This window comes from Drosophila miranda, chromosome 2 (assembly GCF_003369915.1).
Source record: "Drosophila miranda strain MSH22 chromosome 2, D.miranda_PacBio2.1, whole genome shotgun sequence".
In the NCBI taxonomy this organism is placed as follows: Eukaryota; Metazoa; Arthropoda; class Insecta; order Diptera; family Drosophilidae; genus Drosophila; species Drosophila miranda.
Window position 1 is genome coordinate 25,357,382 of NC_046675.1, and position 25,554 is coordinate 25,382,935.

General features: G+C 45.3%; 2 protein-coding genes across 2 annotated transcripts in view; both read right to left on the reverse strand.

Moving 5' to 3' along the window:
* Positions 1-25,554, reverse strand: part of LOC108154943 (irregular chiasm C-roughest protein) — a 110,287-nt gene that overhangs the window by 31,753 nt on the left and 52,980 nt on the right. The window contains 7 exon segments of the mRNA XM_017285440.2: positions 957-1,077; positions 1,189-1,300; positions 1,518-1,666; positions 2,070-2,264; positions 2,455-2,598; positions 2,729-2,969; positions 7,199-7,326. Coding sequence (XP_017140929.2) covers positions 957-1,077; positions 1,189-1,300; positions 1,518-1,666; positions 2,070-2,264; positions 2,455-2,598; positions 2,729-2,969; positions 7,199-7,326 — 1,090 coding nt within the window.
* LOC108153837 lies at positions 16,143-16,983 on the reverse strand. The gene is made up of 4 exons (XM_017283935.2): positions 16,951-16,983; positions 16,821-16,889; positions 16,639-16,767; positions 16,143-16,583 (listed from the first exon to the last, which is right to left on the reverse strand). Exons 1-4 carry the CDS (start codon positions 16,981-16,983, stop codon positions 16,203-16,205), a joined length of 612 nt encoding a protein of 203 aa, XP_017139424.1. The 3' UTR covers positions 16,143-16,202.

The following is a 25,554-nucleotide window of genomic DNA, read 5'->3' on the forward strand; positions in this document are numbered from 1 at the left end:
AAAGAGATGGATAGCTGTAGACAGTCATATGCATGAAGAGTGTTTTCGATTTTTCCACAGGCTTTGCCTGCTTTGCATACTAATGCCTTGCCTGAAAAAAGTGATAGACGAGAGGGAGAGGAAGGAATAGCAGCAGCAAACGGAAGGAACCTAATCCAGCACTGATACCCTCTTAAAAAAATGGATATTTGGGTTAGAAAATGAAGTTTGTCATTCCAAATGATAGAGGTGCTCCCAGTTCTTTTTAATATGAAAGCTGTACGAAGGTTTTAGCAACTTTTTAGCTGTGTTTGGAGTGTGGAATTTATAATTTCTAATTTATCGTTACTGATATATTTCGAAAGCTAAATCGATGACTCGTTACAGGGTATGCCCTCATCGGTTACATCCACACCCCCCTCCACTTTTATTGTGGTTTTCCCTCAAGATGCAGACAATTTCCGCTGCGTAGCTAATTAAAATTACGCAAAGTATCATCATCATCATCATCTGGCAGTGGGTGTGGCCTCAGCTAAGACGGAAATGTGCAACAGGAAACGCGCTCATATAAGAGGGAAATGTTCTTTTCCCATCAAGGTGAGGCTTGCTCTGGTGGTTGGAGGTCGTGTGCTAGTCTTACTCATAATTATAGACTAAAGTGCAAATGCAAATTCCTTTTAAAGGCTTCAATTTAAATGAAAAGCAAATGTTGCGCATACGCCGCATGAGCCGGGGCTTAATTAGCGCCGCCAGCCAATCCACAAACAATGGCCAGAATCAGAATCCGAGGCAGAGTGGAGAGAGAAAAGAGAGTTCATAAGGAGAAAGGCCACCACACTAAGCCTCGACCTCGGTTGGGCCGCCCAAAAGTATGCAATGGAAATTGTTGGAGCCTACCGAAACGCGGACCACCGCAAGTGAATATCTGTGTGCATAACTGTGTATAAATGGGTGTGTATATATATCCTGGGACTCACCTCTGCACCCATTTGTAGGATGGCATGGGATTACCCTCTGCAACGCACTCGAAGGCAGCCGGACTGAACAGGGGCGCGGTGGTGAGGCGATCCGGGCCAGCTGAAACAATTTTGGGCGGATCTAAAGAGAGAAAATGGTAGAGAGAGAGGGTTTGGTGAAAACTTTGGCCAAGATAAATACTCCACTGGAGAGAGGTAAAGCGAATAGGAAGGTAAAGTTAAAGATACGTACATTTCACATCCAACTGCACCGACAGCTGCTCCGAGGTTCCCACCGAATTCTGCGCCTGGCAGGTGTACAGTCCAGCATCCCTCCGCCCAACGGGACGCAATTGTAGAGTTTCCTGTCCAGATACGGAGGGGTAGAGGGAAGGGAAAGAGAAGGCAATTTAATACAATTACAAATTTCTGCTACACTTCAGATAAATACCCAACCAAGGAGTAGAGGAGGGACAGTGTGGAAGACAATTTTGGAACAACATAAACAAGAAAGAGCAAGGATTTCTCCTCTTGGGATTGGGATTGCAGGGTGGCTGGATTGCAGGGAGGTGCAGAACTCACCTGCAGGCTAGCTATCTCGGAGCGACCAGCCCGTCGCCAGACGATGCTCGCCGGCGGATTGGCATCGGCCACGCAGCGCAGGACGAGCGCATCCTTATCCTCCTCCAAGTCGATTTCCGGTGAGCCAATTAGACGAATGCTCGGCGCATCTGCAAAAGACCAGACCCCAGACCAGACGAGAAACGTTCAAGTTGGGTAAGCAAAAACAGGAACCAGAAACAGATATAGAAACAGAAACAAAAACAAAAACAGAGCAAACAGAGTCAACAAGCCAGTCCAGGCCAAGTCTCTGGCTGTGAATGTGGATGTGGCCCTGGCGTTGGTCCTCCTTCTGGCCACGTCCGCTGGGACAAGTCAACTCTTGAATTGCTCAGCAAAACAGGAAATTACGGCAAATTGTTGTTAATTTAATTGTTACAGCTCTGTTTCTGTTTCTGTTTAGTTCTTTTGACTCTAAGCCAAATCAAATGATGGCACTCTGCTTGTCTAGACCCTGGGATGCAACTGATTCAAAGTTTGAACAGTGGTTTGGGTTTGTTGGGGGGTACTCACATTTCACATCGAGGCGGGCCTCGACGGGCGTCGATTTGGCCGAGTAGGACTCGTGGAAGGCCGCACAGCGCAGCATGTCTCCGTGACGCTCTCGCATTGCCGACACTTGCACCACGGAGGTGGAGGACCAAGTGCGTGGATTATCCGGCTCGGTGGCATTCATTTGTGGGTGCATCGCAGAGATCTCCTGGTCGCCTGCAACAGACAGACAGACAGACAGACAGAGAGAGACAGAGACAGAGAGGAGGGAGAATGAGAACCGAGTAAAGGAAATGGGAAATGGTTGGCAAATTAATTAACAGGACAATGACCAGGGGGTCGTCAGTGTCCCTGTCCGTGTCCATCAGGATAACAACTGCAATCAATGGGGCTACCAGACACTTACCCAAATACCATTTGAGGGTGGCCGGTGGATTACCATAATGTGAGACACACTTCACTGTCGCCATGGCGCCAGCATCGACGGTGATGTTGTGCCCCGGCGGCACGTGGACGGCCTCGTACTCGAGTCGAGGACGCTGTGGCGCCACTGCAATCGAGAACAAAGATTAGTACAATTAAAAGTGGGGACAGGACATCTTCCAAAAGACAGCTCGAAAAATGAATTAAATGATGACTGAAAGGGTTCCAGAAGAGTCCTGGTGCTTTCGTATACGTACCACGTACGACCAGGCGAACCGGTTGACTGGTCAGGGCATCCTGCGTGGTAAAATCACTGGCCGTCACTTGGCACTCCCACAGGCCGTCGTCAAAGTCCAGTGTAGCGGAGCGTATCCACAGCGAGCAGTCGCCGCCAATTTGCACTGCCGGCGGATGGAGATCCAGATGTAAGACATTCCCATTCTCGTTCGTACCCATACGTGAGGCCCATTCGTATTTCTTCGTATAGATGCCAACGGGCTAAGGGATGAGAGAAGACAGGGGTTTTCCGGATTATTTCAAGCTGAAACAAAGGAGGAGGAGTCCCAGAGCAGGATAGGACTGCGATGTCGATGGCGATGAAATGAACTGGGCGGCGGCTGGCATGTCCTCTACGACATGTTTAGCATGTTTAACTTTTGCGATCTAGTCGGGCGTGTAATTTCGTCTACGATTTGCACAAACATCCTACAGACAGTCATCGCCTGGTCATCCCCTATTTGCTATTCCCTATCCAGCCCTCCCTCCTCCTTCCCCACTTAACTCCATTCTGCAGTGCTCCTTCTCCGTCTGTAAATTGGCATTAGTTTGTTTGCTAATTGGAAATTAAATTACAATTAGTGATCTCTCAGCGTTCGCATTTAAGTATTTATGGAGACCGAGACCCTTCTCTTTTCCTTTAGAGAGAGAGAGAGAGAGAGTGGGCTTCCGCCTAATTGCATTTTGGCTTTGAATGTTGTGTCTGTGTTTTCTGCTGGCCTAATGGGTTAAATTAATTGCAACATTGAATTTGTGTCCATTGAACAACATTTATTGAAAGAAAATAGACAGGAAAATGGCTGTGAGAATGGCACAGGATGGAAACCCAAGGGAAGGAGACACCATCAGCTAATCTTATCTTCAAATGCATAGAATTCCGTAGAATACCAGCCACAAAACGCATTTTGATTGTCACATATGTGTTCATTAAGCGTACATTTCTCGAATACATACGCATTTTAAGAGCAGAACCACCTTTTGATGGGTTTTGGTATCTCTATTTTATTAAATAGCTTGCGGCTGATGGTCTGGCACATATTTGAGATATTATTCCATTTGACCCCGCACCAAAACGATAGAAAACATAGTTCAATGGGCTGGCTGGACGTTGGGTCAGCCAGGAGTTAAGTGTGTATGGTAACAATGGCGAAACCAGAGAGATATATAGTCATAGTGAGAGGGGATAGAGGGAGAGAGAGGATAGGCTCCTGCCAGAAAACTGACAGAAAAACAATTTCCACAAAAAAAAGAGAGAGAGAGAGAGAGAGAAAAAATGCCAACCCAAAATCGAGTAAATATTTGGCTCTGGCCCCCATTGCTGTTGCCAAAACATTTCCCATTTTCTCCCAATCGATATTCATATCGACATAATTCTCCACATTTTCCAGGAACCTCCCCCTCGCACCGCACACCCCGGGAAAAACTGCAAAACTGCATAGAAGCCAAACAACAAAACTTGAGGCACAGAGGAAAAGTCGGAAAAGCTCGTTTTGTTTGCCATAAAAAAAGAAAGTTTGATGCCCAAAAATTACATTTATTCAAACGGCTGAACTCCCATACTATACAGAGTATGTGTAGATGAGGATGCGGATATCATCCTGCTTTGAATTTATCAGGAAATGCACTCAGCAAAGAGTATAGATGAGGAAAAGCACCCAGGGTTGGTACCGGCATCCTTTATGGCTCAATTAGAATGCATCAGGGGCATTGCCACCCCTTCGTTTTTTGGGACAACAAAATATCCCCAAAAATACATAGCATCTGTACTTATAATAACTGCACATAAAATCTATGGGAAAAACTATATCCCGAAATGTAAGAAAATTGAGAAAACGTTGAGCGAAAAGAAGGCAGGCTTTGGAGCCGAAGACTTTGATACTCTTAAGGATTGATCTTCTTTTATTGTACGTGTATGAATATATGATTCAGCAGCAGCAAAGGAACTAAAGGTCAATGCTACTTCTACTAATTCCATCTACTTCTGTTCAAAATAAAGATATATATATTTTAAGCTGTTCCCTTTTTGTATTTTAGACCTCTCCCAAAAATCATCATACCCCTCGTTAAGAGTATACGAAATATTTAGAAAAAAATGGTAAAAATATGCAAAAATAAGAAAAATTTTAAATGAAACCCGAAACAGCAACATCAGCATCATGTATGTGTGTATGTGAGAGTGAGTGCTACGCTCGATGCATGCAAATGATGTTTGTCCTTTGGTCTTGTTCTTCTGCTACCCTAGTCTGTCCCCTATTTCCAGTGCCACTTCCGTTTCCGGTTCCACTCTTCCGCTGCTGCTCCTCTTTGGCTCCTTGGACTCCTTGGAGTGGAGACACAAAGCATGTAAACATTTAAGTATGTGCTGCAAAAGCGAGGAGTTTTGCGATGCGCAGCATATGAAAAAGGACATTTGAAATGCTTTCTGATTTTTGTCATACAATGGACCAAGACACCCTCCCCCTCTATGCCATGGTATTGTATTCCCTGATCCCCGCGGAGCATGCATTTGCATAAGCAACTGCCCCACAACAAGTGGTGGCAGGGGCATGCAGCAAATAAAAGTTATGCTTCAAACGCACACAATTGCCATGAATAACAAACAGCATACACCCCTCTGTGGCTGCTGCTGGCCCGTTTTGTGGCTAAAGCAGATTCATAATGAGGCCATTTTGGAATTGCTATGCAAACTAAGATGGCCATGGCCCTGCAGTTAAGTCCCTCCCCCTTCCCCCTCCACCATAATAACCATGGTAAATGCCAAGAAGTTTACGAAAACTCACATCTGAGGTAGCAGAAAATTTCTCTATTCATAACAATAAAACATACCTAATTCTGAGGAAGAGGGAAAAGTGGAATTATTGCTCTATTCGAATGCTCTCGAAGAGGGTGGGAGGGGCAGGGATAATTTCTCTACTGTAATATTCTTCGTTGGAGTGAATTTTTCATTATTTTTAAATCTCAACGATTATTTTTGAGATCACCGCCTACAACTAGGCCATACAAAAAAATTGTGTTGGCTGATCTTAGTTGATTTTATAAAGCTGTTAAACATATGTTGTGCGACGAAGTGGCAACACTCTTACGATTATTCTGCATTGCATTTTGTTTTTGAGCAATTGTTTTGCCAGAAATCTGTATAGCAGAATGAGAGCATGGGAGAGTGAAAAAACGTGGGCTGCTGTACATCGTATACATATGGATTTTGTGAATAAAATTAGCTTTGCAATGAAAAAATCACCGACTGGTGATAGTCTCCTCCTTTCCCGTGTCTATGCTGATCTGTACCTTTGACCTCCTGTATTTCAATTAATAAGAAGGTGCAAAATCTGCACATCTAAAGCACTTTTTTCTAGTACTATCTGTTAGAAATATATGTCTTTAGTTATGCTAAGGTTCGATTAACTTTTTCTCTTGAACAGGGCATGGTTGTGTGTTATATTTTCTACATTGATAATATTTGTATTATGCAAATGCAATGCTCAATCCAATAGTTTCCTTCATAGAGCGACACTCATATTGAATTTTCATCGACATTTAACCACATTTAATTCTGTGAATTGCGTTTTATGGAAGACGACTTATAAAGGCACCCTCACAGAACCTTTTTACAGGATAAAGTATATTGAAATATAAATGGAAATAGAAAGAAAATTTTCCAACAAACAAAAATATACATATAATGGACCATGAAAACTAGGTTGGATTCAAAGAGGTTTTGAAGATGCCACACTAAGCATCAAGAGAAGTTTCTATGCCTATGTTATCATTGTTATATAATAGGAAGATGGAATACTTATGTCCCCAATGATTTCCTTGCAAATACCCACCACATTCCCATTATATTGGCTGTCAGTTTTATGACAGAAACCAAATAAATTCCATAAAAATTGGCGCTGGAGTTCATTTTGGGCCATCAAATGAAGAGAGAGAGCGTGAGCCTCGAAGCGTTTTCTCGTGAATTCCAATTGAGTTGGCCAAGTCCACCATCGGTCCACCTCAGTCCCCTCCGCACTGTCACGCACTTTCGATTAAAACTTGCGCTACGCTGCGCTGCACGGCATTGCTCTTGGCAAACATGGTTCTAATCAACAGAGAAACAAAGAAGTCTCGAGTCCCCGCCGCCTTGGGGGAACTTTTTGGCTTTCATTATTGACTCGTCCGGGATGGCCAGGGTGTAAATTACGAACGCCACATGGAGACCAGGCCACAGACGGAGGCCAAAAGAACAACACTTAATTGAACCACAGGACGAGCCACGAATATGATATGAGGCCCAGAGCCTTGGACACGTCTGACGGTGTCGGTGTCGGTGCATGTGCGTGTGCGTGTGCGTGGGCTGTGAGAGTTTTGGCCAAGTTATGAGTTTAATCAAAATGTTTAGAAACTAGGGCCGACGCCGCCGCCATCGATAGATGTGAGTGTGAGGTGTGTGATGTGGTTGATATAATTACCTTGTTATCCTTCTGCCAGGAGCACGTGCCCCGCTTGTCGATTACTTTGCATGTGAGCAGCGTATCCTGTCCGGGATTCACTTCCGTGTACTTGGGCTGTTCTGAGAACCGCTGAAAGCACTCGATGCCTGCGAATGAGAGGAGAGAGCAGAGAGAGAGATGGATGAGCACATTGCAAATGTATGGGTCTGTCATTAACATGTACTACTTCCGCTGCGCATGTAAGTATGCTACATTTCCTTAACCCTTCTTCCGGTTCCCTTTCCTTTCTTTCGGTTCTTTCCCTTTCAAAGTCCCTTACTGCATTTGTCACTCCCCCCCCACACACACACACACACTCACACACACGCATACACTGGAAAAGCGGGCAATTATGAACGCTTCGCAGCATGGCGGCCATTTGCTTATCTCTCCCTTAATGCCCTTGCTCCTGCCACTCCATTCTTTCATTATCATTTGACTGCCTTTTTCTTACCCGTTCCCCCAGTTTCTTTTTTTATATGTTTTTTTGTACGCGTAGCGCGGAGAATTTATGTTAATTGCTGGCATGTTGAATATTTTCTCCGCACTTGCACTCAATTACACCAATTACAGGTGGAAAATTACACGCGCTGCTTGATCAAGATAATGAATGTGGGGCTTGTGGGTGGGAGTGCTAGAGCTGGGAAGTGTTCGAGGAAGAGGGCTGGGTAGGAGGTCAGGGCGTGCCTTGCAACTTCAGCTTGCCTAATGATAGAGGAGGCTTGCGCCAGCCAGCTTCTTGAGACCTCCATTTACTCGAGCTCCAGGAAAAGCGTTTAGTCAGTTAGTCAGGGAGCAAGTCATGGCTTTTAAATCCACTGAAAAAACAACTTTTTAGTTGCTCCAAAAATATGACTTATTTTTCAATAATTCAAGGAAGAATTTCTTGGAAAAACTACTCAAAAAGGATATATATTCTTTGAAAAATATCATCAAAAATACCAACAGATAATTGGAAAGAGAGAGAGAGAAAGATGCGTTAAAGGAATTGGAAAGGAATAGGGTGGTAGAAACAGAATAAAAAAAGGGAGCACTGGAGATAGATTAGGGTACTCGAAATTTCTTAAATGCATTTTTATTTCGATATATATACATACAGAAATCACAAAAAATTTACAAATACTTTAACAAAACACTCAACCCCAAAACACTACAACGAAATACTAAGCTTCATAAATATCCCGGCTGCTTACATCTGACTTGGGGAATCGAATTGAGGGGCGCCAAATACTAAACTCCAATGTTCGCTTTCGATTAAAAACTTTGTTAGAAATTTCTTTGAGTGCATTGCCCAAAGAATTGCTTCGATATCGAAAGGTCAAGGCTTAATTGAAGCCTTTTGGCTTTTTAATTGCTGTTTGCTGGAGAGTTCGGTCACAAGTTGTCATCGCTCACAATGGGGCTGGCTGGGACGGTGGGCGAGAGGGTAGGGGCGCCTCCGCTTATCGACCTTTGTTCGGCTGTCAACTCTCGCTTTTCATGGGTGTGCTTGTGCTTTTCCAGGTAGTTGGGGGTGGGGTACTGGGTTTTACACGACATATTCTCGTATAAATGTTGGCATAAAAAAAATCGCATTGCGTGCTGGTGGAAAAGCAGCACGTGACTACCGTTAGCTGGCCAGCAAGCAAATCCCTTTCCGCCTCACGTTCTGTTCCATATTTTGACCCACCAAATGCTGAGCCCTCCCCACAGATACACCCACCCTCCCTCGCACATGCGGACATTCACTCACGCAATGATTTATTACGCGTGATTGGCGTGATTGCCACTTTGCTGCCTTATTTCAGCTTCCCCTCTCCGTGTCCCTCTTCAACCGGTGTGCGGGGTGGCTGGTGTGTGTCGCCAGTTCCCGTGGCATGCCACCGAGTTCCGCTTGCTGTTGCTGTTGCTGTTGGTTTCTGCTGCCTTTTGGGGGCTTTTATCGGCTTTTGTATAAATTGGCTTTGTATTTCAATTACGTTGGGGAGCGGCATGCCACAGGCTCGCTCTGATATCAAATACATTGCATGACGAGTTCCATGGGATTGCAGTTCCATGCCTGGTTTATGCGGCCTAAACTTAACAAGTTTTCCCAGTCTATGAACACTTTTTCGGGGGAGAGTTCTGAGTAATTTTTGCGTGACCAAACAAACGGCGCTCCACTTAATTGAAACGCATTGAAATGTAAAGATTTGCCTCTCCAAAAACCGCTGGTAAATAAAAACAGAAAGGAAAGTTCTCAATGAGAGCCGAAGCATGTGATACCCTGAAGGATCGAAAGCCTGTTGCCGTTGTGCAGAGTTCCAGCCAGAAAAGTTGGGCACGCTATAAGCACAATCATAGTACTTACAGCAAAGTGTATAATAAAGCAATGCCGCAAAACAACAGCAGGAAGAATAAATAAAACGAGGGAAAACCGTTGCCTATTTGCATAGGGCAAATAAAAATATTAAAAATAAATAAGGAGCAGCGGAGAAATTTTGAGCAAACGCCTAGGAATGGATGCCAGTGGAGGAGGAGACGCAGCTGTAGTGCTGTTACTCCTTCCAGTCAAAGGCTCCTTAGGACAACGGCTGAGCCAGGACCAGAGACAGGAACAGGACCAGCGCCAGCTGCGATTGCAGTTTTAGCTGCCTGTTTGGGTCCTGCTGATCCTGCTCCTCCCCTGCTCCGCCAGCTTCAAGTGCGTGCCGCTGAGTGCTGCTTACAGGATTGTTTCTGCTGCTCCTGCTGCTTTTTGGCTCGTGCCTTCAAGTGGCGTTGTTGTTTAGTCCGCCTCTGCTCTCCCAGCTCTTCCCTGCTCTTTGAGAGCTTTACGTGCCTGTGCACTGCCAACAAGGATAACAATTACTCTAGCAGCATGTCCGCCATTCTGCGCTGTCTCATCTGTTTGATGGCACGCTCTTGCTCTTGCTCCTCCTCCGGCAGGAGTTCGTTCGTTTGGTTATGGTATGCAATAGGGTATAGATACTTCTGTTTGTTGTCGACTTTAGTTGTTTTATTTATTCTCAATTGTTTAGCGCTTAAATGCTTTAAATGCCTGTTTAAATACATTTTGGCATTGCGTTCGTTCTTGTACGCTTTCGAAATGCGTGTCCGTGTCCCGTGATGAACTTTGTAGTAAGCTTCTAGCACCGGACCGTTCCTCTCCCAGGGACCCTCCTACACAGCTCCCTCTGCTGCTGCTCTCCAATATGTCAGACGCACATTTCGGTGTTCTCCTGCCATCCTGCTATCCTCCTATCTCTCATTCCTCTGGCTCTGGCTCTGGCCCCATGCCCCTTGGCTGTCTAGTGCCAGGCGGCTGCTGCTGTTGCTGCTCCTGTTTACTTTTGATGATGCATTGCAGCGTAATAATTTCACGTAGCCGTCCACGGCACGCAGCCCAAAACGACAAATGGCAGTGGAAGAGTGGGCGTTGGGGCAGTGGGGGACCTTGGGGGACTTTGGGGCAGGGATCAACTGGGTCAACTGGGCGCGAATGGGACCTCTCTTAGCATCTGGTCAGTTATAAAATGCTGTTTGGGCTGTTCTTCAAGTGCTGGCCCCCCGCCCACAAAAGCGACATTACTCATACGCAACGTGGTCCAGGGAGAACAAACTGCTCCGCTCTTTTCTGCAGTTTAGCTTTTGTTAGAGGAAAATTTAAGAAAAATTCCCATCTGGGAGTCAGGGCTCTCACCCACTCAGCTTCCATTCACAGAGAGATTTACTCCCACACATCGAGACATAGAGAGGCATGAATTCCCTGTACAGTGGGCGTATGTCCCCTTTCCACCTCCTTTGTTGGCAATCAATGAAAGCAATTTGTGATTCTCTTGTGCGATTCGGGGACATACAAGCGAGCTCAAGGACACACACCCACACATACGTGGGTGAACTCCCGCTCCCGCTCCTGGACAATCTCTCTCTCAAGGAGGAGATATCCGGGAAAAGGTATTGGCAGATACGAAAATCTTATATGCAAATCAAATATGCAAGATGATTTGTAAATTCTTAGCAAATGTATTTTATGTACAAAATACGGCAGGATACACAGGGGGAAAACCACCCCCACACCCCACTCTGGCCGCCCGCACGGCAGCCGCAACAACAGGATTCTAAGGCTTAAACTTTTTAAACCTGTTCCACATCATCGCGCCCTGGAAACCATTCCTCCCAAGCAAGGTGCTAAGCAAACATGCAAGCTGTGAGGATTATAAAAAGGAGGGAAAACGAAAAAGGAAGAAGACCAGAAGGAGGAGCAAAGGCAGCAAGCAAAAAGGATGGTCCAACAACACAGGCAACAGCAAAACGCGCAAAGCGTTTTGTAACAACAAAACAGCTCAGCACCAGGACCCTCCCCTACCGTCCCCTCCCAGCCAGTACCAGGCACCAGACACACACTCCTCCATCTCCATTCAGTGAGATCCCATGTCCTTAGGTCCTTCGTATGTGCCTGGCATCCCTCACCATCCACCTACTTAAGCATAATGATATATTTAGCTTGCCAAGTGATTGTTATTTGATATTCAACAGATTTCTCCTCAGCTTTTGCTTTTGCTTTTCCTTTTCGTCTTTTTTCCGTTTTTACATGGAGCGCCCAGACATTATGGGGCCGCGCCTTTTGTTGAGGTTAAATCGATGCGTGCTTGTATTATTTCATAAGTTTATGCATCACACACTCCTTAGTGCTGTGTGTGTGTGTGTGTTTAAGTGTGAGTCACTCATGTTTTACTGGCCAACGCTGCGTATGCGTAATGTCAGTCAAACCGTCAGTCAGTTATGTTTGACAAACAGCATACTTGTGCGCAAAGAGGGTAGGCCATCAGCCATCAGTTCTGTTTGACAAACAGCATATGAAAAGTGATTTGTAAATTGACAAAATAGCCCACACTTGACACACACACTTAGCCCCTTCCTGTCCACCCTTATTGAGGGGCTGTCCACCCTTAAATAGGGGGCTGTTTCACCCACATTAAACCCTCTCTTTAGAGCTGTCCATCTCTATAGCCTCATGCCACATTTTCGTTAGACAATAAATGACACGTTTTGTCGTTTACATTTTTCATATTTTCATAGCTCATTGACTGGCACGCGAAATGGTTTGGAACGAAATACAACATGCCACGCCTCTTGCCATTTCGGCCATAGCTGCCACTGCTGCCACTTCTGCTACTTTTCCCCATTGTTTGACACTCGAAGTTTATGCATTTATTTGTAGCAGGCGGCATTCGAGTCCCTAGTCCTCAGTCCCGAGCCCTGTTCTCGTTGATTTATTGCATTGTACTCTCACTCCCGTTTGTAATATTTGTGTCTGAGAGTTCCACTTGAATGGAAATGGGGTGTGTGTGTGTGTGTGTGTGTGGGGGTTGTGCGTGGAGTATTCATATGGCAGTCGAGTGGCTACTCGAGTTTATGTATGTAATTTTTATAATAATATGTAGGACCGCCTTCAAATGCAGTCCTAGTTAAAGTTTAATATCATTTCATATCACGGTCTAAGGGCCATCGATGGGAAAACTAAAGATAGCGCTTTAAGGACCCGAAATAGATGCCGAAAACACTGACCAGGTCACATACAAACGGTTAAGCCTCAACCCGTCAAAATATGCAAAAAGGTTCGGGGATTTACCTGCCACATGCGAGGCAATTAAAAGCGAAAAGCGAACGGGCGAACGGGCCAGGATATAGGGCTGATTAAGGATTGGTTTGGGGGTTGTTTGAGGATTCGAGAATGGTTCGGTAGAGCGCTGGGTTGTGCCTGAAATTGTGACAAATACGCGGCCATAACAATTCATTTAGATAAATCAGCAGTTGTGGCTGGAGAAAATGAAGCCATTACTTCTGGTTCGTGTGGGCCTCGAGGCATATAAATAAGTCAATTAAAAGTGTCCTCGTCCGAGTCCTGGGACTTGGGCTTGGACGTTGTCTACGATGTCAAACAACTTGGTTGCAATGGCAATCAACGCTCCCATTCAGCCATCTGATTATGGCCCCAGACAAACAATGATAGTAGATTTCAAGATATTGGGGACCCCACCCCCAGTACTTCGCCTTCTGTTGCTTATTAATTAAACTGATTAAATTCCAGATTGCGAGCCCCTTCCGCCCCTGGCTCTGGCTGCAATGCCACTGCCACTTCCATTGATTGGCTAACAATCAGACACAGAGAAGGGCCAGAGAAGGACCAACACTTTGCCTCAAATTAATACGACTTTGGCAAAGTTCTCATGTTCTCATGTCTCATGATCATAATCATAATTAGAGCTATAATAATCATGAGCCTGGGCTTTTGCCTATACGAGTACCAAAGGCAAACAACACACACAAATTTAATCATTTCATTAGACACATACTCTCGACTTTTGACTTGGTCTCTGATTGAGTGGCTGATGGATTGACTGATTGAGTGATTGATTGATTAGGTGGAGGTGGAGGTGGGGCTTAGGCTGTCATTTAGGCCAGGTTTGTTCTGTCAGTGGAGCTAATCTTGTGGAACTCCTGGCCTGCACTTCATTATCCAATTTGCGAGAGTTTTCGAGGGAGAGCCACTCTTTGACGTCTCTTCCTTTTTGTAACCCCTTTTTTTGTGGCAGCTCATACAACTCCCACCCTTCGTCACTCTCTTTTTTACCCCATTTTTTGTTGCAGCTGTCGAGGACTTGAGCACGTTGTACCCATCTCTCGTTTAGCCGGAGACACGGAGACACATACATCTCCTACGCTCAACCCCTGCGGGGCTGTTCACTTTGTTGCGCGTCTTTTGCAGGCACTTAATGCGCTGTTCCACCCGCTGGCTGCAACCAACTCCCCGCCCTATTCTCTGTGTCCCTCTACAAAAACAATGCCGTGGGTACATGCCACATGGAGATAGGAACGACAAGAACGCAGACACAGACACAAGGCAAATTTCAGCACGGAAGCGGAAGTCATTGTTGTCGCACAATGGCGAACGCGTCGCAATTATAATAATTTTGATTGCATACCACCCCCTGCACAGTCCTTCCTCTGCTCCCCCTATACTCTATGTCTCTCTCTCTCTGTCTCCGTCTCTGTCACTCTGTCTTTAAGCCTGTTTTTGTTGATGGTGCAGTGGCGGTGCATGAATTATGCAACCATCTAAGGGGGGGTGGCTTCATTTTTGATGTGTTTGTTCGCCAGCATCGCTTTTGTGGCTCTTTTTTTAATTACGAGCACTAGACGGAGACTGAAATGTGTGAGGAAAGAGAGCTAATGGACAGGTATGTTGAGGGCACTCCCGCAGACATTCCTATCATCAGGTACAGCAGCATCAGCAGCACACAGAAAGCACCGCCATGTCTCATGTTTGTTTGCAATACCAAACTAATTAGATACACAAATAGGCAATTAGCTGGGGAGAAAGAGGAGAGAAATGGGAGTAAGGAAGACAAGAAGAGCTTCAAGCGGTGGTCACTTAATTACACAAATTATTTGCCACAAAAACCTCAAACTCGCATCCACCCACTTCCATTCCCCCGCACTCAAGTGCACCCAAGGACATGCAGTGTTCTTCTAGATGTAATGAGAGTACCAGTATATGTACAGGGCCTGTTGGTCCTTGGTCCGTGGTCAGCAGTTTGACCATCGCCAAAGAAAGAAAAACAATTTTCTTGAAAGCTTTGATTTGACTAAGTAAACTGGAAAATCCCGAAGCGCCGCAAGAAACCGAAGAGAAGATACCAGCAAGGAGCGAACGGCAGCTAGGATACACAGTGGAAGGATAAGAGTGGAGAGCAGATGATGGGAAACAACTATCATTTGCTTTTAATTTGACTCGAGGGCGTAATTAAAGAAAAATGCCAAGGAAAGCCAAAGTCCTTTGATTGTCAGCCTGGGGGCTGCCCGGGTTGCAGGGTTGCCCGGTTGCTCGGTTGCCTGCTTGCCAGCCAGGAAATGCAAATCAGGACAAGGCACAAGGACACACTACTGCGACACACAGACAAACACAAGACACAGATGGATGGGAGAGCACACAGAGATAGAGAAACAGAGACAAAAAGGGAGGGAGAGAGATTGTAATACGTTAATTGTTTTAAGAAAACAGGCTGAGACTGCATGTCTTGGAAGGACATAAATCCCGTTTAACCTGACGCTGCAAAGCCAGGGACCAGTAGGAGTACGAAGACGGACTTCCTGGCACCATCCACTGTACTAACACATAAATTTTACTCCTTTATTCCAGTTGCATAACATGTCCTGCGACACCGACAAAAAAAAGAAGAAAAAAAATAACCGAAGACAGACGGACAGTCGGACATTCGGACAGACGTGTTATATAGAATGGCAACTTTTGCTGCTGACTTTGCTGAAGAGGAGATGGATATGGCAGATGGCAAAGTGATCGAATGCGGCGTACCCAGTGCTAGTCAGGATCTATTTGAAACTGAGAGGATAAGGAAGAGCTTGAATATATTTATTGACTATTTGGGAGAGAGCAAATCGACATCTGCATTTCATTCAAGGAATACTGATCCAAATGGAATCATTTCTGTATCTAACCCTTCGTTAGCCACAGCATACCCCTCTTCAATCCACAAGTAATCTGGATGTAAATGTGAATGTGTGTGGCTGTAAAAAAAAGTGCCGAAAAACTAACAAGTTTAAAGAAGCGAAGAGAGGAGAGTGCGGAGTTCTGTCTGGGGAATGGACGAGAGCAGAGCAGCATCAGCAGCAGCCGAAGTTATGCAAAGTCAGCAGAGGACATTGACATGTGTGAGCACATGAGGATGTGTGTGTGTATCTGTGTGTGTGTGATTCAATTTGCAGTTGTGACACTGCAGCAGGGAGACGGACCCACACCAGCTAGCTCGCTCGCATAAAGTCAAATTGCCATATTTCATCTATGACTTTTACGACTGTTTTCTTTTATTTTTCCCTTAACACTTTTTGCCAAGTCTGAATTGAAATTTTCTATACGGCAGTCAGCCGCCGCCAACGACAGCTTTATGAACTTTCACACACATTTTCAGTTTCAGTTTTGCAGTTGAGTTCCATTCGAACTTCAGCCAAGATTCGTTTCAATATCGCCGACGCACTGCGTGAAATAGTTCCTGGCCAGGCGACACTCCTCGGTGTCCAGGTAGAAGCGAGTGGGGCATTTTTGCATGGCCAGCATTCGCACACAGATGGTGAGCTGCAGGGCGAACGGGTTGCACGGCTCCTCGATGAATTCAATATCCGGCAGGTGGAGTGTGAAGCGTCCCGCATGGAGCGTGCGAAATATCTCGCACTTGTTGTACGCAGCCATCATGAAGGGCACGGACTCCAGCTGCGGTTGTGGCATTATTTCCTTCAGGTTGTGGCGGATGTTGGCCAGATCCATCCGATAGGGAGGATCAGCATCGGTGTAGCCAGACGCTATATAGTTGCACTCCTCAATGCACTTGAATCAGAGTAAATCTTAGAGCATGGAGTACTTCTGCGAATCTACTGCTCACCATATTGATCGTGTAGAGTTCGGCAAAGTTAAACCTTCTGCCGGAGGGTAAGTTCAGAGAGTTTTTGCATTCTGCATTACCTTTGTCCAGGCTGGGACGAGTTAATCGACAACACCTGATGGATAAATCCTAACAGTGGCAGACTAAGAAAATATCCCTCAGAACGGTAGATCCGCACTTACAGCTGCCTTTTTTCTGTCTGCCTTGCAGTTGATCTCCCCATTCATCAGCGAAGAGAAGCAGACCAGCAGCTAAAAGTCGGTTTTACGACTACATTATACAAATATTTGCATATATGTATATCCCACTCACAATTTGCAGCAGTAGCAGTACCCGCGTTGACATTTCAAACAGAACTGAATCCACAATTCGGAGTCGTAACACTTGACAATTAAAATAAATTGAATATAATTATTTTATTATTCAAATTTCAAAGCCATAAAGCCGTGACACCTCGAACGCATAAATTCAGCCCCACGTGGAGCTTTATATATTTATGTGTATGCTGACAAAAGTGCAATACAAGACCAAAGGATGGCTATGGCCATGGTCTGGCCGCAGGACGTCTTGATTAATTACGTTGGCACGCCATCAGATTACGTATACGTCACGTTGGCTGCCAAGCCTCAAGGTTGTTGCGCTGCTGCGCTGACTTTGGGGTTAATAAATTGTTTGGCGTTTGTTAACTAAATTTTGATTGCCCCAGGACGGCGGTGGGCGAAAGCGTTGGCAGGGGGCGTGGCTTCAAAGCAACACTCTCGCTTTTTTCTTTCTCTTTTCTTGATTTATTGATATGCTAATTGAGCATTTGCACGTTGCCCGTTACCCGTTGACTTGACTTGGCTTAGCTTTTGGCCTAGCTTCGCCTCTTTCGCCCCCCTTTTTAATGGCCGAAAGAGTGTGCGAGTGTGTGTGTCCATTGGAAGTTATGAGCCATGGCACGCCATTTGCATGGCGGCGTGTTGTTCAAATTAATTGTAAATGGTTGTAATTTGCTGTTCGCCGTCGTCGATGTTCGCTGTTCGCTTTTACAGTTTAATTGCAGAGCTCCCAGTGCGAGGGAGCGAACTTGGACTTTGGAGTCCCGGTAGATGGTAGATGGTAAATGGTAAATGGAGGTGGTACATGGCGCATCGGCGGGGGTGGGCCTAGGCTTAATTAATTTATGGCCACGGCCAGGCCGCTTGTTAAATACACGTCATTTGAAGTTCGAGCGTGTTTAACGTGACGTATGAGTGATTTATGTTGATGGAGTGCACATTAAGCGTCTGTGGAGGCAGTTTAACTGCCAAAGGGTCATCAATTGAGTCGATGTGCAGCCCACCCATCCACACTCCTGCACTATTGCGTGCACACGATGTCCTTGTCATTCCGGAAGGGAGTAAGAGCAAGCACTCAAGGTACCGCTCCTAAAAGCAGCTTAGCGGCTCCGCCCCTTTCGGCTATATATAAACATAATTTTCGTATATAAATGATTTTGCTATGTATTTTTCCTGAATTAATGACAAGGCAAATATTTGATGGCACATTTTCCGTTGGGCTTTCTCTTTTTCTGGCATAATTACTTAAATACAAGTGGCAAAGCATTTCGGCTTGCTGTTCCAGATTCCAGTCTTCTTATGAAATTATTATGCCCCAATGTTACACTACTTCCTCGACGGGGAGTCCACTTACTGGGGAGAGGGCCATGACATTTGAGGAATTATTTACTTCGTTTATTTATATTCCATTTGATTGGATAATTGCCTCTACCTTTATTGTAGAGAATAACCAAGAAAAATGTCATACAAGTGAATTTAATCAATGCCTATACTTAGAATTCCCCAGTCACCTAATTTAAATTGAGAAAATACTTAATTCTTCAACAATTTTATGGCATTTATAGTTTCCTCTTTGGCTTCTTCAATTAACAGAAAAATGTTTAAAAGAAATCCTAAGAGAAGAGCATCCATTCTCCGTCGTCTGTTTGCCGTTCCATCAACAACTTTTCCGCCAAGAGTTGTTTAGTTTTGCACGCAATTTAATTATATTTACTGGATTTCCCCCCAACATTTTCCCCACTCCCCGTCTCTTCTCTGTTTTCCTCTGTGTCTGTGTGTGCGCCGAAAATTAGTAGGAAACTGTTAATGCGATAACAGAACAGATTTCCCACAGAGAGTGTGTGTACCATGTAAGGCTTCTTTTGGTTGGGTTCCCTTGGCAGCCACAAGACGGAAAAAAGGAAGGAATCGTTGCCTAGCGGAGTGTATGGGTATTTTTATTGTGCCAAAACAGATTTAAGGTAAGTCCAACTTTAAGCAGGAGGAGCAAGGCGACCATGAGAGCAGAAGGAGGTGAGCCAGGACATGGCACATAAATCGTTGGCACAGCTCTTGGAGCTGAAAACACGTTAGCAAGTGAGAAATTCCATTGAAAATGCATTTGCGGTAACTATACAGAGAAAATGAGGGCTGTACTGGGGAGAGGAAACGATTTTGGTTTCGGTTGGCAGCTAAATTAAAGACGCAACTCACGTGGCTACTGGCCAAAAGCGGCGAAGATGGGCTAAGAGGCAGCCCAGTGGCTGTCGCTTTTTTCCGCACATAAATCAGTTTTAAATGCGTATAAATAAATTGGCCAAAAGGTGGCGGAGGAGAGCGGCCAGTGGGGAGTGCCAGTGGGCGGGAAGTGCAGTCTTCGAGGCTAGGTCACGGTCTGCACCGCACAGAGCGCACAAAACCCAACTCCCAGCTTAATCCAAACACTTCGTTTTGACAATTTATGCGCACTGCTTGCCGGGGGATCGACTTCCTAGGGAAAGGGGGTTAAAGAAACGGGGTGTGTGTCTGTGGCAAGGACGAGCGCATGTGTCGTCATGCTTGTCTTGTATTCTTGGTTATTTATTTAAGCCTCGGCTGGTGTTCTCCCCCTTCCCCGAACCCCACCAACGACAACGCATCCACTTGGCTGCGTTTAATCAAAGGGATTCTCGCTGCAAAATTAAACTAATTTAATTTTTATCGTTGTACAATATTTGTCTACATCAACTCCTGCTGCCCTCTGCCCTTATCCATCCACTCAGCGGGAAGCGCGCCTTATTGAAATTTCATAGTCTAAATTTGGGCGCAAATTAAAATTTAATTACGCGCCTTTTTGGCGCGCCTCGTGTTCGCCTCGGTTTCCGTTTCCTGTTCCCCTTCCCTTTCCCATTCCAGTTCCCATTCCCGGGAATCTCCCGTCCTCGTTTCTGGCTTTTGCAGGTCGATTGGCTTAATTGGAAATACTCTCACTCCCCCAAAAACCCCTCCCTTTTCGTGGAACGCGAGTGTGTGTGTTTGGCACTTTGATGCTTTTGACAACATTTATGTTTTGGGTGCCGGGATGCTTCATTAATTTTTAACTCTTTGTCCCAGGAAAACATTTATCTACCCTCATGGGCAACAAAAATTAAGTCATTCCACAAAATTTCGGGCGCCACTTGGCAACCTTCAACTATGTTTCCATGAGGATATCAAACAAATGAAGCAGCTGAAAATGTTGAACCAAAAACCAGAAAATAGCACACGAAAATATAACAAATTTTCCCGCCACACATGGAGAGAGTATCTCTGCCAAATGAAAAGTTATTCCAGATGTTTTTGGTTGCATTTTAATTTTGTTTTTTGCTTAGTGTTAGAGCGGGACGGCTGGTTGTTGCAGGGTCACGTATGAAGAACTTTGAAATTAAAATGATTTCCAGCTGGCTGCCAGGGAAGCGTAGGATATTTTTACTTTTTTTCATTTTGTGCCTAATTAATTGTCTACCCAAGTGCAACAAAATTGAGTGGAATGTGCTGGGAGCTCCTGGACTTTCCCTTACTCTCACTGAAACTTTTGCCATCTCTTTCTGCATAGTTCTTTCCATCTCTTTCTGTGTGGGGCTCCAGCATTGCATCTCCTGTCTGTTGCTTGTATAGTCTCATTAGCCTGCATTGCTTTTAATCAACGTTTTATTGAATTAAACAAATTTGTTTCTAATTAAGGGCACAGAATCCTAATCCACAGCACACACACAAACATTCCACATGCCACATGCCACATGCCGCATGCTCTATGCGCCACGTCCAGTGCTCTCAGCCTTTAGTTAGGGTCTCTATTTGGACAGTGGATCATATTTGCCAGCAGTGACAGAGCCAACATTTGGGCATTTACTAGGATGAAGCACACGGAACGGTACTGGCCAGTAGCTGGGGTCTCTGCTGGGAATTTGGGTAGCAAACAGACAAAAACGAACTTCATCAGCAAATTAAATCTTTGCTCTGTCCAAGAGTCCAAGAGTGCTCCCCCAACCCGACCAGCAGTCTCTCAGCACTCCCCTGATGAATGTTCCGCTCTGTCCTGTCCTGTCCCGCAATTTGGTGACAGTTGCATATTTTCCCTATGAAATTCCATTGCAACCACGTCGCTCATAATTATGTCTAAATGCCACTTTATTAAATCCAGAAAAAAACGACAGAATGATATTTAATGTATGTAATGCGCGAGCGGAAGTGAAAATGAAAAGTTACCAGCAGCGAAACTAATGAATTTCCATACAGTTTTTCCACTTTTCCGGCAGCAGCAATCTATCAGGCATTTCCCACTACTGCACTGGCACCGGGAAAACAACTCCACTACACTCCGCCGGCATTGTCCGCTCGCATCTAGTATGTTGACATTGACAAGTTGGCAGGCGAATCGAAATGTAATCAATATCCAATATTTGCATATGCACCCAAAGACCAGACCACCGTCTATATATTGTATGGAAGCATGGGGGTATGGGGTGGAAATTGAAATACAGCTGCAACATAAAATAGTTGTCAATTTTTGCTGGAATTGACAACAAAACAAATTGAAAAGAATGGGGCCCCGTACTGCACCATTCGGGGGATCGGTGAGGGAATACCATAGATAATGCCTACCCATATGCGCCAGTTAACGATCCAACACACACCCCTTATAATTGTAATCAGTGTTTGCAATCATTTGCGTCATTTGCCAATTGAAATGCATACGCGGCCTGAAAGTATGCAGTGCTTTTCATGCAACATTTCCTGCGAGACAGAGTTGTCGTGCAACTCAATTGTGATGACCCTACCGCTCTGCCCCACGCCTTCTGACCTTACACGGCCCCTCAACATGTGTCGGGCTCTGTGAGGAGGTGGGGCGTAGTATAAAAAAACCCAGATCGACGCGTACTATGAAACAGCTTCAACATAAAATTTTACGAGTCGTTTACACAAATAGCAACACTGTTGCCAATAAACGCCGGCCCCAGAGCAGAGCCCTCTAGGCCACCCTTACTCCTACTGTCCAGACCACCACCCGTCCTCCCCTCCCTCTGTGGGGTCCGAAAGAGCCGGGGTGTCCGCATCCCTCGTTCGTTTTGCAATTTTTATATTGTTCCAAAATGTTTTCGTTTCAACGCTTTTATATTTATTTTGTGCACACAAAAAAAATTGTTTGTAGCACCAGACCCAGATCACACTCCCGCTCCCTCATACCCCAACCCACTCTGATGCATTGCATCGGTGTTGTAAAGGGGTAAGAGCAACAGAGGGGGTAGGAGAAAAGGGCTACAGAAGGGGTGCCGATGTGTGCGTGTTGTGTTTGCTAAAATAATGGATTTTTATGCGCATTTGTTTGCACGATGTCGGCGACGGAAGTGGGAATGATAAAGGGGTGGTGGTGCGGCTGGAGGGAAGGAGAAGGCAGCAGAGGAGTGAGGGAGAGTGCGGGAATGTGTGGGAGCGGTGTAAAGGAGGGCGAATCTCTCGCCGGCAATGGCTTTGTTCTCGCTTGCGTATTCGCGAAAATGATTGGGAAAATCAGTAAAGTGAAACAGAAAAAAAGGAAGAAACCCGTTTGGTAATGAAATAACGACGAAGGCAATACCCTGGCCGGATTTCGTGCTATTAATATCAGTAAAGAATCAATATACATATAAAAGAATATAAAATGTCTAAAAATTGTTCTACATACAAGGCCAACTTCTTCCTGTAAACTCTTTTGAGACGCTCCGTGCTTTTGGTTGTGCTTTCAATTGAGTAAAAAGACAGTAGTCAGAGTCCCAATAAGCCCCTCCCTTTCAAAGGGTACACCAATTGCAGAAGGAAGCGTAGTAAAAATTCATACAGATGATTCATGTGTTCATGAGTCCTTGTACGTGTGACTGTGTGTGTTCGAATGTGGAAGCAAACAATTGAATGCATATAGCATTGACTTTTGATTGGCATTATGGGTGGAACGTGTACCCTTGATAAAAACGGGCACAATAAATGGCACGAAGACAATGAATGAATAGCCGAATGAATGAAAAATGGCAATTAAATATTACACATACGCACGGCGAGCCGCTACTTCACGCCAATTGTAAACATAATACCTTTTGAAATGGGTCAAGAAGCAGCTCGAGCAGTTCCATCCTTGAGATGTCACTCTACTACAGGGAGAGACAGAGAAATCAGAGTGAAAGAGTGGAAAGAGGGATAAAAGCAGTGCACGACTTCACCAACTAAGCGCCATGGCCCATGCAAATATTTGCCCGGGAAAAACAAGAGAGCAGCAAATGAAAATGGCAAACAACAAGTAGTGCAAGTGCACAAGAGGTCGAAATGGGGATTACTCCTTCACTCTCCCACTCCCACTCCCTCTCCCTCTCCCCCCTTTTCCCCCAGTTAACACTCAGTTCCAAAAATGCGCTCACGTAGCTTCCGAGTGGGGGAATCGCATGTTAAAATAAATTTCACGATTTTCAGAGGAAGCAAAAGTATGAGAAATTTACGTGTAAGCTCACTTGACTTAAGCCGGGGTCTTTATTTCAAGGTTCTTTTAGGGGTTGCCACTAGGAAACGGGCTGCCACAGATTTGTACCCTTTCTACATGGCCCCGTACAACTAATGGCAACAAATTCTAAAATCGAATGCCTTCTCCTTGTGGGAGCAACGACCGCAGATCATAAAATATTATTTTATGGCCATCTCATAGACAAGGCACAAAGTGATAACGGTACACACTCGCGCACAACTACAAATGGCTGCCCAGGACATAAAAGGCATCGCTGGCACATACACACACACACACACACACACACACACACACAAGGGTGCACCCATTCACGTGCTCGCTGTTTGGCATTTTTAGCGTTACCTTTTTCCTCCTTTGCCTTTGTCAACGTTGTCGTTTGGTGCGGCTTTCACCTAGTTTAGCTCTCTCTTTCTCTTTCTCTCTCCATCTCCTTTTTCCTACCCCGCTCTTTCAGGGGTGTCCACCTCTTTTTCCCCCCCGTTACTCTGTTAATAGTTTGACTTGGAAAAGCACGAGGGAAAACCTACATTCCCTCTTTCTACCTCTGGTTTTTCCACTTTTTATGGGAATTTCGTTCGCGAGCTTCTTTCGTCCTCCTTGGCTAGTCGTCCTCCTGCTGCTACTGCTGCTGTCCCTCACTTTCCCTCTCCCTCTCCATCTTTTTCTTACTCTTTCCTTTATCTCTTTCACTCGTTTTGGTTTGAATTTGTTTGTGTCACATTTTGTTGTCGTTGTGTTGCGATTATTTTTATTATTTTTATTTTCTTGACATTTTTAGTGAGTCTTTTCGGAGGCTAGGCTCCATGTGAGTACGCTTGTGCCACTTTGTCACATAGTTTTCATGTTTTATTTAGCCCCAGCTCTGACGAGTCGATGTACGCACTACGTACCGATGTCCTTCCATGACAGGAGGTGGTTACTGTTTCATTCCTGTACTTTATGTGCTCGCCCACGGTCCCCACTGGCAACTTCGTCCTTTACAACTTTGTGGGACGTCCCGAACGCGCACCTCACTCATATTTTTTATGGCTGAAGATATCCTTCCAACTACGAAGTCCAGAGTCCTGCATATCGTATTCCCCGACCACGCCCCAGTTTTTAATTACTTATCAAGTTTTAAATGTCCGCTTTTCACAGGCAACTGGCTTTTATTGGCCGGGCATTTGGCTCTCCATTGTTTGTCTATGCGATTTTATGTCCTGCTGGTCCTGCTGGTCCTGGGCTTTGGTTTCGCTCTGCTACTTTCTGTCATAAAATTATTTATGTCCGTTGGGCGTAAAATGCGGGGCTGAGAGCGGGGACTGTCTGCGATTACGCTGACATTTCTTCGCCTAATTAAATGTTAATTTCAATTGAATGTCCTGATTTGACAGCCGTCCTCCCTCGCCCTAGAGAGAACCTGATGCCAAAAGGAGGCAGAGTGGCAGCAGTGGTAGCAGCGGCAGCCGTACAACAAGTTGCTTCTTTCTATAATATGCTGTAGGACAAGCGTCGCATGCTGTCTGTAGTTCTTGCCAAGGACATGTCCTAGTCGAGAGTTGTATTTAAAAGGATTATGCACTCGTGTGTGCCACTCAGGCGGGGGTCTCCTCCGTACAGGAAATGCATTGTAAGCAGTCGTCGTCCTAGTCCTCGCCGTCGTCTTCTGGTTCTGTTTCCAAGATAAATTGCCCCTCAAGTGCAAAACAATTGAACTGACAGCCCAAGCACAAGGAACACAAGGATTCGGGATGGTGGAGAGAAGTATAAGAGGTGGCAAGAGGCTGGAGGCAGGAGGCAGGCTGCTGCTGCAACATCTGGCTGGAAGGTGCCACTAGAGAACTGGAGTCGCGACAATGCCAGCGGCGGCAAAAAAAATAAAAGAAGAACAACTCATGCCAACGGGGAGCAGGAAAAACAATTGCACTCGGCAGCAAAACTTTTATTGAAAAACATTTTAAATGTATAGAAGTTTGTTTGTCCGCTGTTTCGGCTCCCCTTTTGGCACGGTTTTTCATTGGCGAAGCGAAAGTTTTCAGCTCAAAACCAGGGCAATATTATTCATCATGTGTGTGTCGTATGTGACACATGCACGAGTATGTGCATGCAGCCAGGAGTCTCTGACACGGA